The following is a 17,269-nucleotide window of genomic DNA, read 5'->3' as shown; positions in this document are numbered from 1 at the left end:
AAGTAAGTATAGGAACTTCCTGCTTCCTGGTGCATATCTTTTTTGTCAACTACTTATTTTGGTAAGTTGTTTAACAAATGGTGGTAGTGTACTTTGTCTTAAAAGTGAAATATAGTTGGTCTATAAATACTATATTGCATTGTATTGATAGAGGAATTTTGGCTTGAAACCATCTTAACCGAATTTAATTTAATACGAAGCAGGTAGGCCTATAAACTAACCCTTACCCCTAAACTTAAAATTCAAAGGTAGACTTAATAAATAAACTCATAACTCAAAAGTAGACATAATAACAAAAACAAACAACTTATAAACAGTCAAAAAATAAAAATTCCTTTGAAAAATCTAAACAAAACTTATTTAATAGAAAGAGCTATGGACTTAAACTTCATGTCTCTTAATAATGTAGAAGTTATTTCCTTTATTCAGTGTCAAACACACACAAAACTTAACATAGCTAATTTACTAATTGTTTTGTTTTTAATTGATTTATGTTTTGATAGGTACAATTTTTTTTTTAAGTTTCAACTTGATCTGAGAATGGATGTGGAAGAAATAATGTATACAATTATCTAAGAAGACAAATTAATTGACTTATTTTTATTTTTTATTGATTCATGTTTTGTTTAAGCTAATGAATATTTGTGCTAAGTTTCAACTTGATCCTAGAATTTGTGTGGGAGAAATAACATGTACAGACTTTTTACCAGACAGGCAGACAGAGTAAGTTGATATAAGCTTTTGAAAAATGTTTTATTCCTTCGCTATGTTATTCTAGTGATTAATATTAAACTTATCAATAATAAGGGTTGTAAAAGGAAGAATTACAAGTTCTACCTACTACTTTTAACATCCAACAAATTTTAGATTCAATCTGGGTGTCGAGAAATAACGTGTATAAGCATTTTACCAGACTAAACATATTATCAATCGCACAGTGTAGTGTTGCTAGTCTAGATCTTTTCAACTATAATTATATTACTGATCCAAACTAATCGATTCAATTTTACTTTGTATAAGCATTGTCTTTTACTTTTTCCTGTCTTATGGTTGTGGTCGATTTGGATTACTTTGTCGACGTCTTAAAAGTATACGCTCATCTTTATTACATAGTATCGAATATAATTTTGAGATGGCAAAGAGGTATATAAGTAAGTCAGAATGATCATAAGTTTTAAAAAAAATCAACCAGTTAAGCTTTTTAAAATAAAACGAAATGATATCAATCAGAAAGACTAAAATCACAACGAAACTATTAAAAACAAGGTATTAAAGACAGTTTGTATGGAAACACAAACTCGAAATCGCCCCCCGAAGTAATCCACCCAGGCAGGTAAACAAAATTTTCAGAAAGAATATCAGAATGAAATTCTATTAAAGGCAAATGACAAACAAGAATAGAGAAAGAAGGTTGACAGATCTTGTGTGGTGCCTCAACGGTCAAGCAGACCAAAGGTTAGGTGAAGGTAAAGTTAGAGGTGAACCTGGCCTAACTGATTTCATATAATGATTATCTTATTGATCTAATTGTTTTGTATAGGTTCAATCCCTTATTCAAAGCCTCATTCCAAAAACAAACATTTCGCATAAAAAAAGATCCTTAGTTATCAACATTGGGCTCTCCTGTAGTTCACGCGATAATATGAAAAATTACTTATTAATTGTTGTTTTAAATTATATCCCACTTATATGTATACTAAGTAGATTTTTTCTCCTGGATAAAAAATTGTAAGCATTTTTTTGTCAATGTAGTAATTATTATGACAGAATTTACATAACGTAGCAATACATTTGTATTAAAAAAATGACGAAAAAATGTGTTGAAAATTTGTGAAAGTGTAGGTCTTCTGAATTACAATGCATCCGGCGCTTTTTGCTATAACTAGTAAATAGTTGTAAAAATGGTGTATTTTTATGAAAAAAAAAACTGATACATAGTTGATTTAAAAAAAATAAATTTTCCACTTTCAGAAAAGAAAAAAAGTAGCCGTTGCATCAGAACTATAAATGGTCTAAAATATCATTATTTAGGATTTTCAATATCTTTTCTACTTTACAAGATCTAAGTGGGGCGGACGGACTGACCACATAAAACTAATATTTAAAAAAAAGAGGGAAACTCGATTATGTACCTTTATCTTGATTGATAAATACCTCTGTTTATTCTTGTCCTAGTCGCACACCCTGTCATTCACAAAACAACAGGCTTCTGGATATGCATATATTTCAAGAAAAACTTTCGGAAAGTCCCGCAAATTATTCGCTAACTTATCCATGAATCTTGCTTTAATATGGCTTGTCTTGGACATTTGTGGGCTAATTATATATATATTACTGCATTCCTCCAGCCTGCGCAAAGTATTTTGAAAGTGATAATTGGCTCGCGCAGACCAAAACCACTCTGTAAACTAAATGCAGTTCACAGTAGCACAGAAGTCTGAGACGGCTGTGAACAACAGATGCCGTAGGATTTATATGGGATTTATATGGCTGCCGACCAAAGCTATAGAGCCCAGTCTACCCATTAGCCGAATAGCTGATTTAGGTAGCAGTTATCGCCAAATTATAACCAATTATAGCTACATCTAGGTCGAGACTCTAAACTTAACGCAGAAGGTAAATGGCACATTCCTCGTCACATATGCTAGGACAAATTTGTACAAACACTCCTTCTTCTCTAGTGCTATGTGAGCATGGAATGGGTTGCCTAAGCTAGCCAGGAGAACCAGTGACTTGGCAGAATTTTTAAGTCATTGGTTAATATGGATGACTAAATGCATGACGCGTAGGACGTAATCATCTTCTTTTTTGAAGTAACGTCTGTATTATATAAGAAGAAGTAGAAATACGGCGCCGATATAGGTAAATAGCTTTTAGTTAAAGACAATTTGTGTAAAATAATAACAACTTGCTATAATAATCCTATACTCTAAAGCGAGCTATTCTTATATAAATATATATATACATATAAATATATATATATATATATATATATATATATATATATATATATATATATATATATATAATGGTCATAACACAGCTTCTCTACGCCTTACTTGCACATACTAAACATGATACCCATGGCCGGTCCTAACATTTGAGAGGCCCTATCTGAAATAGATTGCGTGCATCTCAGTCAGGGTAAGGATAATGATAATAAGTGAAAATTAAGATTTTGTATAAGAAATTAAAGTCGTCTTTGCATTACATTTTTATTAAATAAAACTAAAAGCTGACAATGCCGTTTTTTTTAATCACGCATAGGATTGGCTTTTATCATATTGACTGACACCCCAAAATGAAAATGTGTCTATTTCAAGGACATTTTTATGAGTTTCAGGAGATTTCCAGGAGCTCCTTGAAAACAAGTTGACCACGGGAACCCTATTATAAGTTATAACGGTTTAATTTAATAATTTACACCTTGAATTAGCGTGGGTTTATGAAAGTTCGGGGCAAACTGCGGCCGCATAGGTTGCAGTGGCCTTAGGCCAGCCTTGATGGTATCCAGCTCGCCTTTTTTGGTTTACCTATAAACCTCGGTAAAACGAAAGTTATGTTCCAGAAGTCACCAATAAAACCTACTCATCCCAAAGATCATCGCGCATAGACATCCATTCCTTAACGTGGTAGATAACTTCACATATCTGGGAAGCATAGTATCAAATCATTGCTTTAAATTTGCTGCCAAAATAGTCCATTTTAAAAAATGTGCGTGATATTTACATACAAAGTGCATTCTTAGCCTTTATAAACAAACATAAATATTTTCTTTTAATTTTAGCAGGTACTTGACCAGACAAAACACCTTTAACTAATATTTATATTTTTTGTGAACATTTCTTGTACATTTTATAGATATATTTGACTTCATGATACTGAAAATACACAATCTGAGTGTGACAGACAGAGAGACGGACATTTTGCACAAAATTAATAGCGGCTTTTTCCCCTTACGGGTGCCGCTAATAAAATTAAAATTTTAAAAAAGGTAAAGCCTGAACTAAAAAGGTTGAAGAACATTTAAGCAGATCGAAACTTTACACAGGAAAAACCATTTACTGCGTGTAGCCAATTTTAGAAACGGGAATTCATGAAATGATAAATCTCTTCTGGCTTTTAAGGCTACACGTACAGACATCACACTGTGTTGTACATTCTAAATGAAGACTAAACCTTTATAAAATATGATGTTTTAGCTGTTTACAAATGGTGATTAATTTATATTTAAATATTTTATTACATCAATTAAACTCAGATTTTAAAAAAAAAAGCTGAATTGAATTAACATGCTAATGTTTATATCAAATCAGAAGGAAATCAAGATTATCCTTTAGGATGTGTGTACTAGTTAATGTGTCAGATTTGAGTCAAGTTATTTTTCAACTAATTTGGATTATCATTGTGACTAATACATGTATGAACAAGACTTTTGTTGTCGGTAAGTGCAATAATTTAAGTTTCGCTAATAAGAGAGACAGACAGAATCTTTTGATTTCATCTATGATGTAAGCTACATATTTAATCAATGTGTAATTTTACTAAATGCATTCAGAAATTGTCTTAAAAAAGGTTCATTCATCGATGCATAATCAAGGGGTTGTGTGTTTCTTTAACTATCCATATACACTAGGTAATAGGAGACATTTTCTTCAGAAAACATTTAGTATCATAAAGTTATGCTGCCGATTTTGCATTTTCAAAACCCGAGAGTCCTCTAATCAATATGATAAGGTAAAAACGTAATTCTTCCCTAGTGCTAAAACCAGATTAAAAAGTTTATTCATATATTTTAATTTGACTGATGAAACGTTAAACTGCTAGCGTGGCTACCAACGTGAGGCCCGCACGTTACATCAAGTAGAGAGACGCATCAATTTTTTCTCCAGTATGAATTAAGTTCCCATTTCCCTGAAATTTTCATTAAAAAATGTTTGTTTCTCATAGAACAAAATGATGATGTTTATATATATGACGTGTTAACTAAAACTATATTTATTTCCTACTTTGTTAAACTCCTATAATCTTTCTTAAATTAAATTTTAATTGTAGAACATCTTTAAATAAATTTGACAAGACATGAATCCAAAAAAAAAGTAACCAATAAGACAATTAAATACTGGTAACTCTTTATTTTGTTTAATAGCAACAAGGGAAACTAATACTTTAGTATTGAAGGATATGACTAAAATTTGTGGGTTTAGCACCCTGTATAATTGTTAACGCTAATTCTCTCACGCATTTTCTGATCAAGTTAATACTTTAAACATTATTTTTTGTAGCTAATAGGAAATGAATCAATGGACAAAAATCTAATTAGTAAATTATTTGTAATTAATTATTTGTGTTTGATATCGAAGAAGGGAAATAGCTTGTTTATAGTTGGTATATATATAGTTTTAATTACGGACTTCTTCCCCTTTAGATAAGCTTTGTTGTTTTATTAAAGGATTTCTTATATTTCGCTTGATCTAAGTAATGAGGATAGTAAATTATAAAAATTAGACTTAAAAAAAAATACAATCTTACAATCCTCACTTAACTATAGACAACATTTTTTGTAGGCCATTTTTACTCTCATCTAGTCTTGTTCACCCCACCCTTATGTTCTTATCGTTGTCACTTAAATAAATTACGGCTTTTATATAGCGCTACTAGTCCAATCTCAGTTGTGGACCAATGGGGGAAAGGGGTTTCTACGAGAAGATTTTCCGTGCTGCCTTTAGGCGCTTAGTAAACACAACTCTGCCCGAGTCGGGTGTCGAGCCTCGAGCCCCCTTCGTAGGTAGCCAAGTTCAAGCGTACTTAGCCTCTCGACCACGCTTCCCGCTTGCGGTCCAATAGATCTATTGTATCATGCTATTACGGTCAACCTTCTTAAGGGCGTTCCTCTACCCACACCTTCTAGATCCGCCATTATGTCTAGCACTCAACTTGGTGTTAACTCGAGTATACAGCTGAATGACATGAGAGTACATGTAGACCTAAATGGTAAAGTAAAAATGTTGCCTTTATTTAAGTAAGTTCCATTGAAATTGTTTAGCTAGCAGTTTTATCTTGTTGTAAAATTGCAATTTTATTATTTTTTTCAAAGTCTTATTTGTATCACCTACTATCTTCATGCTTAAGAAAATGAACAAAGAAACTTGGATTAGGCCCAATCTCTAACAATCAACAATTTTTTTGGGGGGAAATAACAGCAACAAAAGTCATAATGTATCAATATCCTTATGTACTTTAAATGTAAACAAAATAAACACGCGACGAGAATATAATATTAACAACTAGCCTGATACGATCCGCGGCCTGCGTGGCTTAGTTTGGGTATTACTGATCTAGTGGATTAAATTTAGATCTATGTCAACCATGGAAACTGTTTCCCTTCACATTTTTTTTTATTTTGCCACGAAAATAGAAGTTGAGTGCGAAAATGGGTTTACGCGTTCAGGCGAAATATTCATATCCAATATAAAATACTATGAACATGGGTTTACCCGATTTGTTAAAAGTTTCTATGTTTAGGTAAGTATCGTCTATCTCTAGACTCTAGACGGCTGTAATGAATAAAAAATGTTTACAAAATAAAAACGTCTTTTGCTGTCTTATTTCTTTTATTTTTGAAGGTATTATCACAGATTCCGCATCAGGCATCATATGCACTAGCTACGCAACTGGGGTTATATTTATTATCTTTTTTTTACTATGGATTTAAATAAAATGTTTTTTTTTTACAAAGAGGACTGATAGTAAACTAGTATTTACTGGTGATGAAATAAAACAATACTTAATTTAAACACAGCTTGAATATTGGCCTCCTTCAGTCGTAGAACGACTATGGTTCATCTCGAGCACTAATAGCATCTCTTCTACGAGGGTGGTTCTGATTTTAATTTTGACCCTCAGTCTAGCAATATTAAGAAGTTCGCCATCAAATCTGGAATGAAGATAAATGGCTTTGGTGGATTTGTCAAAATCGTGGTGGATTAGCATCTAAAAGAGTATTCCTAAGAGGGTTGGGGCCAGGACACATCCTTGTTTGACTCATATTGTTACTGAAACTTTCGGAGCAGGCGCCGTTGAACTGCACTGTACCCATCTTATTTTGGAGAAAAGACACAATAATATTTAGCAGCTTGGGTGGACAGCCTATTAACTGTAAGATTTTAAAGAGGCCTTCTCTGCTGACTAGATCAAAGGCCTTTGTCAGCTTTATGAATGCAATGTACAAAGGTCTCCTTTGCTCTCTGCACTTTTCCTAATGTTGATGGATGGAGAAAATCATGTCATTTGTGGATCTCCCTGAGCGAAAGCCGCACTATGATTCTGGGTATACCCGATCAGCAAGTTTTTGTAGCCTGGGAAGTATCACTCGAGCAAAGACTTTGTTTACAATGCTTAGGAGAGAGATTCCCTTGTAGTTGTTGCAGTCGCTTCTGTCCCCTTTCTTCTTGTACAGGTTGATGATCTTATCATCCCGCAGATCCTGTGGCACAGCACCTTCTTGCGAACATTTGCAGAGCAGTTCATGTAGAGGATGGCTTAGTGTAGTTTTGCACTATTTTAGAAGATCTGGGGGGGATACCGTCACATCCAGGGGCTTTGCAGGCAGCCATGTTGTGTTTAGCTTTGTTTAGTTCTAATCGAGTGGGTACTTCGTCAAGTTCATTCATTGTTGGTAATTGGTTGATAGCGTTAAGGGCTGAGGCAGAGACTGAGCTTGCTGTGGCGTAGAGTTTGTAGTAATGTTCGACTTGGTTCCGCAACGTAGTTAACGCCGGATGTGATAATAAGTTCTAAGCCCACCATCACCAATAAATGCTTCCAAAGGCACGCGTCTCAATTAGCCTCTGGCAACCAGTCCAACTCCTGGCCTTCACGTGTTCAGATAATGAGCCCGGGGAACTGTTATCACTAACAGGAGAAGGGGCAAAGGCGAGCATCTGGCGCCTAAACCAGTAAGCTTTGGGCAGGAGGAGCTCGTTAGCCTTGGTTGGCTTCCCATATAGGGGAAGGAAAACTTCAAAATCCAAACCTACGCTGCCTTGCGGCTATACACAAACACGGGAAAAGCTTCGGGAGACAAACATGAGGAAAAATCAGGAGCTGGTTACCCTTATACAGATTGCTGTACACTGTGTCGTCTGTACACAGCTTGTATAAGACGTCAGTAAACCTTGTGTTAAAGAATAAATAATTTTATTTACCATTCAAAACCAGCTTCACAGATCAAAACTTTAATATTTTATACTAAACCTTACAAACCCACAACTAATCGACCTCAATCCTTTTTTTTAAATAAAAACTTTTGCTTGTAGGCCTGCATATATTTAGATCTAGATCTAGATACTATTATAATAGATGTAGATCTACTATTATAAAAGTGAATTCAATTGCTCAAGAAGCTTATTATTATATGTTAGTAAATTTGATATTCCCCATATAGAGCCTCATGTAGCCTGTCCATAGCGGTGTGCACGACACAGGAATGGGACTTTTAAAATGTATGTCAACATGGAAGCTATATAAACGAATGTATGAAAAATGCTTTGGAAACACATATTACAGGTTAATTTGATTAAAATATGAAATGAATGGACTTTATTCTGTATGTTCATGTGTTAAAGTATAAATTAGATCTATCATTTTAAAATTAGATCTAGACTTAGAGTTAGATCTAGAGTTAGATTTAAGGTTCGATAGATTTTCTCTTTGCGCATGCGCATTCTCTAATAAAGAACCTTGCGATAAATGAGATATAAAGTACTTCTAAATTCGCAGATATAAGGAAATAATGTATGTAAAAATGCTTTTGAAACACAAATTTGAAGTTTAATTTATTTAAAAATGAAATCAATGTACTATACTTTGTATTTTCATGTGTCAAAGAAAAAAAAAACTATCTTTGCAAATTGTAGTTCTTAAAATTAGACCTAAATCCTTTCGATCTTACCTCATGTAAACATTGCTATATGATCCTGGATCCATTAAATAGTAATACTTTCATAGAGTTGGGCAATTGTTTTATTAATTTTTTTGAGGTTCGTAAGTTTGTTTTAGGGCTACTTTACATACGCTACTGTTCCAGTTAGTATCCAAGAAACATTTATATCAAGTTTTATCAAGATTGGTTATACGGTTTTGATTTCTATGCTGGACATACAACCATACATACAACCATACAACCATACAACCATACATACATACATATATACATACATACATACATACATATATACATACATACATACATACATACATACATACATACAGACATAAATGCGCCTTGCTTTCTGCTTTATAGTAAAGATAAAATAAATACAATGTTGTCATAATTAAAATTATGTAATTATTTTTTTAGGTTTCAAAACGTGCAAAGATATGATGGAAGATAGTAATGGGCTACAAAATAATGAAACATTTGAAGAAGTAACATTTTGTTTTACTGATATCCTCGTAAACAACGTAAAGGTCATGATATTTCACAATAATACTGAGCTCCATACAAAGAGTGACAAAGTAACATTTAATTGGAAAGAAAACAACAGTTATCACTTCTTACATATTCATATTTATAACATCACAGATTCCGACTTAACGGAATGGAAACTTATTTTACGAAATAAAGAAATTGAAACACAGTTGTATGAAAAGAGTTTTAGATTGTATACAGGTAAGACGTTTTATAGATTTTTGTTAAAATCTGATATATAATTATATGACGTATTTGTAAAAACAACGTTTCTTTAGCAGTGTCTTTATATGGCAGTGTTTCACATGACTTAGCAAACCCAATCGCGACCAAGTAAAAATACATTTGAATATGTATATTATCAGTTAAATGATTCCTATTATTCATTAAAGTCCTTTCATTTGTGTTCCAAGCTTTAAAAAAAAATCGATACAAAATAAACTTTTCAATACGCGTTCGCTAATGCGATTCTAGAGTGCACCTGTTGTCTTACATCGGAACGGTTTATCAGAGTAACATTCTGATGGTGTCGTCTGCCTCAACAAAACAGAGCCGGTGCAATACTTGAGAATGATCATAAGACGATCAAACTATTCATACGTGCCTTTTAACCCTTCAAAATTTAGCTTTATTAGAACTGCAGAAATTAGTGCGTAGCAGATCAACCAATTTCTGACGTTAAGGATTCAGTAAAATGCTAGGTGCCTAGAACGTCGCACCTAAATCCGCTTACTTAGCTTACAATATTATATATATATTGATAGATAAATAAATAGATAGAGAGAGAAAGAGAGAGAGAAAGATATATATATATATATATATATATATATATATATATATATATATATAGAGAGAGAGAGAGAGAGAGAGAGAGAGAGAAAGATAGATAGATAGATAGATAGATAGATAGATAGATAGATAGATAGATAGATAGATAGATAGATAGATAGATAGATAGATAGATAGATAGATAGATAGATTAGATAGATAGATAGATAGATTGAAGGATAGAAAAATAGATAAATAGATGCATAGATAGATTAGAAATATGACTTTCATGGGAGGTGGAATGGAAAAGATGTATACAATAGATACTCTTGTGAAAAAAAATTATTATACATTAAAAAATATATTTTCAGAACTTCTCACTCAAAACTGTTGCTTTGCAAAGATGCAGTTTAAAACTGAAATTAAAAAATATACCCCAAACATACTCTTAAGGACGTTACACATACAAAATAATAAATTCTTACATCGAATTCATAGCGATGAATTTTCTAAAATTTTGGAAAATATAAGAGCTTTTAAAATTTTAAAATTATTTTATAAATAAAATTAAATCAGAAAAGTCTTACAACCTTTAATATCAAATAGTATTTGCCACTTCTTTCAACATATACAGATTCACAAGTTCAATTCCATTCAACTAAAAGGACTGATCAGAATGAATTAACTGAAGAGATAATTTGTAAAAGTTCAAATTTTCCTAAAAAAATCGAAATCATCAACCGATGTGAGGATATCAAGTTGGAAACAATTACATATAATTCTAAAAATTATAAAAGGACGTTAGCGCTAAAGCTTGTTAGAAATTCGATTTATCCTTCGGAAACACATTTAGATTTGGCAACTTATGAATGTAGAGTATTGGATTTTCAAAACAAAGTTACGTCAACATTTTTGGATGTACATACAAATGACGGTAAGTGAATATTTTGCTTTTTTAAATAACATGATTTTCAAGGTATTTCCTTTTTTTTCTTTTGTTATCACCGTAATATATATGTTCTGACGTCAACTTTGCATCATTTATCTTCTTATCTTATATAATACAGACGTTACTTCAAAAAAAGAAGATAATTTCGTCCTACGCGTCATGCATTTAGTCATGCATATTAACCAATGACTTTTCGATATAAAATCTAAAGCAAAATACAGGCATGTAATTCCAAGAGCGTAGTCAAGAAAGGTTACAAATTTCTACCAGTGGCTTGGGCTCCATTAATAAAGTGTGAATAATCTTCTGCCGAAATTGAAAATCATTAAATGTGTCTCAACAAAGATGGCTAAGACAGATTTTAGGAGTCAGTCATAGAGATCGGGTCTAAATCAAAGAAATCCTATGCCGAACTGGGAGTCGAATCCTTAGTAAGGTTGTGACAGAGCGTCGCATGAGGTTTTGCGGGACATGTTTTCCGACAAAATGAATTACGCAAAATAAGAGTTGCGGAAACAGCTTGCCGGAAAATGCGCCGAACGGTGCGAGGGGGTCTAAGTCTGTAAGAATAGCACATTAGGTTTTTGAAATAAAACTTTTTAATAGCAAGATAATGCACTGTAGATACCTCAGAATATGCATTGTGTTGGCTTTCAATACCAGAAATAGTGCTCGGCGGCGGGGCTTCGCCCCGCGCTGGGGGAGCGCTGCGAACTCCCCCAGACCCCCTTGCTAGCAAGGGCGGGGAGTCTACAATAACCAATAAACGTCTTCCGAAAGGGTCAAAATGTAATAAAGATTAATTATGTACACACGCACACACACACACACATATATATATATATAATTTTTTTCCGCGGGGGGGGGGGGGAGGTCGGGGAAGGAATCCCCCCCCAAAACCCTCCCCGAAAAAAAATCCTGGCTACGCCCATGCAAAGTATAGTTAACTTGTTTCTAATTTAAGAACAGAAACAGCGTTAGAAATTGAGTTCGGGAATCCCATTTTCTATTTTTAAATTCTTACTCTTTTGTTATGATTGGAGAGTATCTATTGTCCTTGAATCTTTCGCGTATAAACGTTTAAGATTTGATAAACAAAGTAGGTAATACGCCTTCTAGATTATAGTTTATTTTATCTACATATGTTAATATATTGATATGTAAAAGTTAATTGCAAAAAACATTAAAGGTAACATTTAATAGAATAATTTAACTTTTTAAAAACAAAAAACATTGATAAAATGTTGTTACGAAAACTCACTGGTATGTCATGTAATATTTCCTTGAGATTTAGTGAATTGCCACTAGAAAAAAAGTAAGTTCTACTTTGATGGCATTTTCAGATGAGGTTATGAAACCAAGTCGGATTCACGAACATATAGCGATATCCAAAAATAAGTTAAGAATATTCATGAACAATTATACAAATCTACAATTAAAACAATATTAAAAACAAAAAACGGCAAAGCAGGATATGTTTTAATGGCTTTTTAGAAAAATGCATAGTTTTTTAAAAATTCGTATGATATTGTTGAAAAATTGATTAAAACTAAATTTATTTTAAAACATATGTAACACAAGAAGACTTTTTTTTGTTAGAATTGAAATATTATTTCAAAATTGTCTAGTTATGTAGCTTATGAGGACATATAGGAAACCATCAGTGGTTGGACGCTACAATGACTTCATAGGTAATATAGAATAAAGAACAAATCTATTCATTATTCACATTGTGAGTTATGATACACAAGAAAAGTTTAGCCCGCAATTTCATATCTATTGGAATCTACTTATAAAACTGTAAATAAAATACAAACTCATGCCGAAAATAAGCGCATCTTTCAACAGTTTTGTGAAACAAATGATAAAAAAGGTGTTAGACTTGTTGTAAAATGAAGTTCGCTGGATTTCGAAAGGGGTTTATTAATTGTTATGGCTCGTTTTTTTAAGCTCTTAAATAATTTTCTTTTTTTTTTTTTTTGAGAAACGGGAAGATTCAACGTTTGGCGATGACTTAAAGCAGGCTAAAAAAATTGTTTTACATGGTAGGCATCTCACACAAATGAATGAAACGAACCTCCGACTGCTAGGAAAGAAATTGACTTTTATTGATAATATCATTTTCTCTTTTATCGAGGAATTAAATCTATTTTAAAGAGTTTTACACTCTCACATAACTTGTTTGTTGACAAATGAATTACTGCCCAAGGACACCGATATCTATGCAATTCCCATAACAATGCTCTATGAAGAAATTAAGATTCGCTTATAAAATTTAGAAAAAAAATATATAAATGACAATTATTAAACATCTGTTACTGACGTTCAAATTGAGTTGCATGAAAAAAATAGATTTACAAAACTATGTCTTCAGTAAAAAGAATGTAAACATAGGAGGCACACAGTGGCGTAGCTAGGGTGGGGGTAAGGGAAAATTGAAAATCCCCAGGGCCCCCATTTAATTAGTGCTTTTTTAATTAATTAAATTAAATATTACGCAAAATGCAGCGGCCCCCAAAGATGTCAAGCCCCCTGGCCCCCAAACGATGGAAATTCCTAGCTACGCCCCTGGAGGCACAACAGACATGTGGCTGCATTTAAATGTTTCAGTAAAATTCCAAAAGTGTGGTCGAAATTGGCTTATGTTTTAGCTTTTCAGTAAACATGGTTAACCTAGATTTAGTGCGTAACAAATTTAATGAATAAGCAAAGAAATAGACTGGATGTAGCAACTAGAGGAGACCTTCGCCTTGCTTTGAATAATTTAAAGCTTGAAATTTTTAATATTGTCAGACTGCATGGGGCACAAGGTTCCCATTAGTTAGCTTAATTTCTTTTTGTAGTGAATTCTGCAATAATAATATTTATATTAAAAAATAAAACTAAATTTACAATTAAACCTAAAAACAGTAGGCCCTAATATTCAAAAATTTAAATGGAGAATTTTCTTAGGATTTGAAAGAAAGTCTTTACAATTAATTTGTGTGTGTAATCACTGCAAATTATTTGACAAAATTTTTGCATAATGGTAATATTGGCTGTTATTGCCTTTAATTCCAAAGATTACGGCTGAGTCCACTGTTTCACATAACTACGCAAACCCAACTGCGACCTACATATTTTCCCGAATTTTTATGCCGACAAAGCCGTTGTATGCTGGCTTTTCTTTGAGTATCCAATGTTTGTCCCGCAGTTTTTGTAAGAGCTCTCGAACTGTTTCTCTCAGAGGCTATCTGCTTCCAGAGAATGCTGCCAGTTACTTTCATCTATGCCAGTGAGAGCGAAATGGCGCCTGAATAAATCTTTATAGCGCTCACGGGGGAGGGGGCACCTCTGTAACTCAATCCTCCTTAAAGCTCGTCAGTCATAGGCCAAGGAGTTTACAACAATCGCCTTTGGCATGCGGTCGTCTCCCAAGCGGGATAAGTGTTATTGACAGCATACAAATTAATATATAGATGATATTTTGTTCTAATTTGCCTTCTCACGCTTCTTTATAACTGTTTTTCTTAGAGTGGGGCGCTGGCGGATTTTTTTAAAGAAAAAATTCGAAAAGGGGGCGGTAGGCCAAAAAAGGTTGAAGAACCCTGATCTAGAAGGATGGCTATTTTGTCATGTGGTATGCGCGCTGGACTGACTTTCAAAAAGTCAATGAACGCTCATATATATTTTAAGTTATAAAAACAATTATCGATAATGAAATATTTAGACGTCTTAGCATGAAAATTAAATTAAAATACATCAAATTAACGATTTCCAACAATAAATTTTACCCATATGCTTAAAAAAATATATTTAAATAGTAAGAGGTAATAATCAATATTAAGAAGTACCATTTTAAACAATTAAATAGAGATAAAATGTTTTTCTTAAAAATACGAAACAACACGAAATATGAGTGCATGTATGTGTACGTGTATGTGTCGGGGGGCGCATTATGAAGCGGGTTTTTCCAAATCAAATCTATGTTGGAGAAATGTCGATGCGCAGGTAAAAAAAATGGGGTTTCCAGAGAGAGAGAGAAGGAAAGAGGGCGGGACGTGAAATTTCATTGTAACAGATACACTAAATCTCGGGCTAAACAAGTTGCCCATTTATTTAGGTTTAAAAAAAATTAAAATTAAAAAATGCTACAAAAATAATACAGAGCCTTGAAACAAATTAACGGGCGTAGCCGGTGGATATTTCTAGTTGTTATATATATTAGAAAATCGATTTCAAACATTTATTTAGCGTTAGTAGAGTTTTCATTAAAAAATTTGGAACAATCTTTCTTTGTTAATTACAATTTTTGCGATGATTGGTAAGAAAATTTAAGTAATATGGGTCAATTTCTTTTTCACAACAAAATCAGGAGCATTTATAACCGATAAAAAGTCTTTTGTGACGTTTATGTAATAATAATGTTTAATGTAAAATAAGTCTAAGAAGTGATTATCAACAATCATTTGTAGTAAATTAATTTTTCATTTTAAAATCCTGAACAACCTATTGTCGATACTTTTGTAAAATAAGTCATTTGACAAAAATTAGTTTTGAGTTGAGAATCCGGAATAATTTGATATTGATAATTAAACTATAATGACTTCCAATAATATTAATTGTAATATAAGTCTATTATGTGATTTCAAACAATTGCCTCTAATAATTTTTTAAAACATATCCGGAAAAACTTTATAGATAATGATCTGAGTAACTACATTACAGCTGCCATTGACGGAATTATATATATATTTGTAACGTTAAAATGTATTTATTTTTTTACAGCATCAGCATTTTTCTGCCCCTTAAAAGACAAATTATTTAAAGCAAACGTCAATGACACGGTTTATATTCGTTTCAAAGTGTTAGCTTATCCAGAGATTACATCAATAATTGTAACCAAATCTAATAGGAGTCAAGAAGAAAATTGGAGAGTTGAGAAAAAAAAGTTATCCAAAGTACTTTGGTTTCTAGATTTTACAAAAGACATTCTACACGAAGAAGACTTTGGTAACTACACTGTCAAGGTCACAAATAATGTGGACACCCATGCTGTTGAAAGCTTTGTAATTAGTTTAAAAGGTGAGGTATTATTTATAAAAATCAAATATTAAAAGAAGCAAAAATTAGTTTTTAAAAAATATAGCTCAGTGCGCTATAATCCAATAAATTTTGTGGACCAGTATGGGAAGGGGTATCTGGGAGAAGGTTTCCGTACTGGCGTTTGTTAAAGCTATTTTTTTAATTGAGTCTGAATTTTAAATCGAGGTCTCGAGCCTCCATGGTGGGAGGCTGACACACTAGCCACTGGGCTATTTAAATACATATTAAATGGAAGATTTTATAACAATTTATTGTCAGTTTCAAATTTTTATCTAATGACTAAATTCTTTACAAAGACTTACCTTATCTTAGCTTAGTACACTGTATATATATATAATGAAATAAGTTAATTACGTGCAAGTGATTAAATAACTGGCTAAATATTTGATTGATTCATATGTTGTCATCAACAATTAATAGTTTTGCAAAGTTTCAACTAAATCCGAGACTGAGAAGTGGGGGAAATAAGGTGTGCAAGATTTCACCCGCCAGACAGTGTGAGTTGATATAAGCTTTGAAACGAAATAGCATGTGAATATTGGATTATGTAGGTGGGTGGGACATGGGTATGCCAGAAAATCGCATTCCAAAAGAAGTCTTTATGGGGTGCGTGTGCAGGAAAGCGCTCTTGGGGGGCTTACTAACACACGCGTTACAAAGACACCCTTAAGAGCTCGCTTCGGTAGTGTGATATTTACATTCACGGCTAGGAAATGCTAGCTCTAGATCACTCCTCATCACGTGTAACCGTGAGTGACGGAGTTTCAAGATTCCAGGCAAGCAGAGTGGTCAGCATGAAAGAACGTAGGGCCAACAAAAATCTGACAGACGAAGAAGGCCTATCTGCAGTAGACCCAACTTACCCATGCCATATGTGTGGCCGGCTTTTTAAAGCAAAGATTGGACTTAACATTCATTTTCGATTTCATAGGAATCAAGAAATGTGATCATCTTTGATGATTAAGGAGGAGCTATTGTCAGGGTTGTGTTAAGAC

General features: G+C 33.0%; 1 protein-coding gene across 5 annotated transcripts in view; it reads left to right on the top strand.

Moving 5' to 3' along the window:
- Window positions 1-4,113: 4,113 nt before the first annotated feature.
- The window catches only part of LOC106052364 (uncharacterized), a 32,804-nt gene continuing 19,648 nt past the window's right edge, over window positions 4,114-17,269 (top strand). The window contains exons 1-5 of one of the 5 annotated variants that reach the window (XM_056009489.1): window positions 4,123-4,215; window positions 4,317-4,444; window positions 9,362-9,673; window positions 10,875-11,174; window positions 15,957-16,253. In XM_056009489.1, coding sequence (XP_055865464.1) covers window positions 4,342-4,444; window positions 9,362-9,673; window positions 10,875-11,174; window positions 15,957-16,253 — 1,012 coding nt within the window. In that variant the 5' untranslated portion in view covers window positions 4,123-4,215; window positions 4,317-4,341. Of the gene's footprint in view, window positions 4,445-8,467; window positions 8,569-9,361; window positions 9,674-10,874; window positions 11,175-15,956; window positions 16,254-17,269 lie in introns of those variants that run through there. The other 4 variants (XM_056009492.1, XM_056009488.1, XM_056009491.1 and 1 more) reach the window with 4 other exon arrangements.

Source organism: Biomphalaria glabrata, chromosome 14 (assembly GCF_947242115.1).
Source record: "Biomphalaria glabrata chromosome 14, xgBioGlab47.1, whole genome shotgun sequence".
NCBI classification, from domain to species: Eukaryota; Metazoa; Mollusca; class Gastropoda; family Planorbidae; genus Biomphalaria; species Biomphalaria glabrata.
This window is presented reverse-complemented; position numbering and strand designations above follow the sequence as displayed.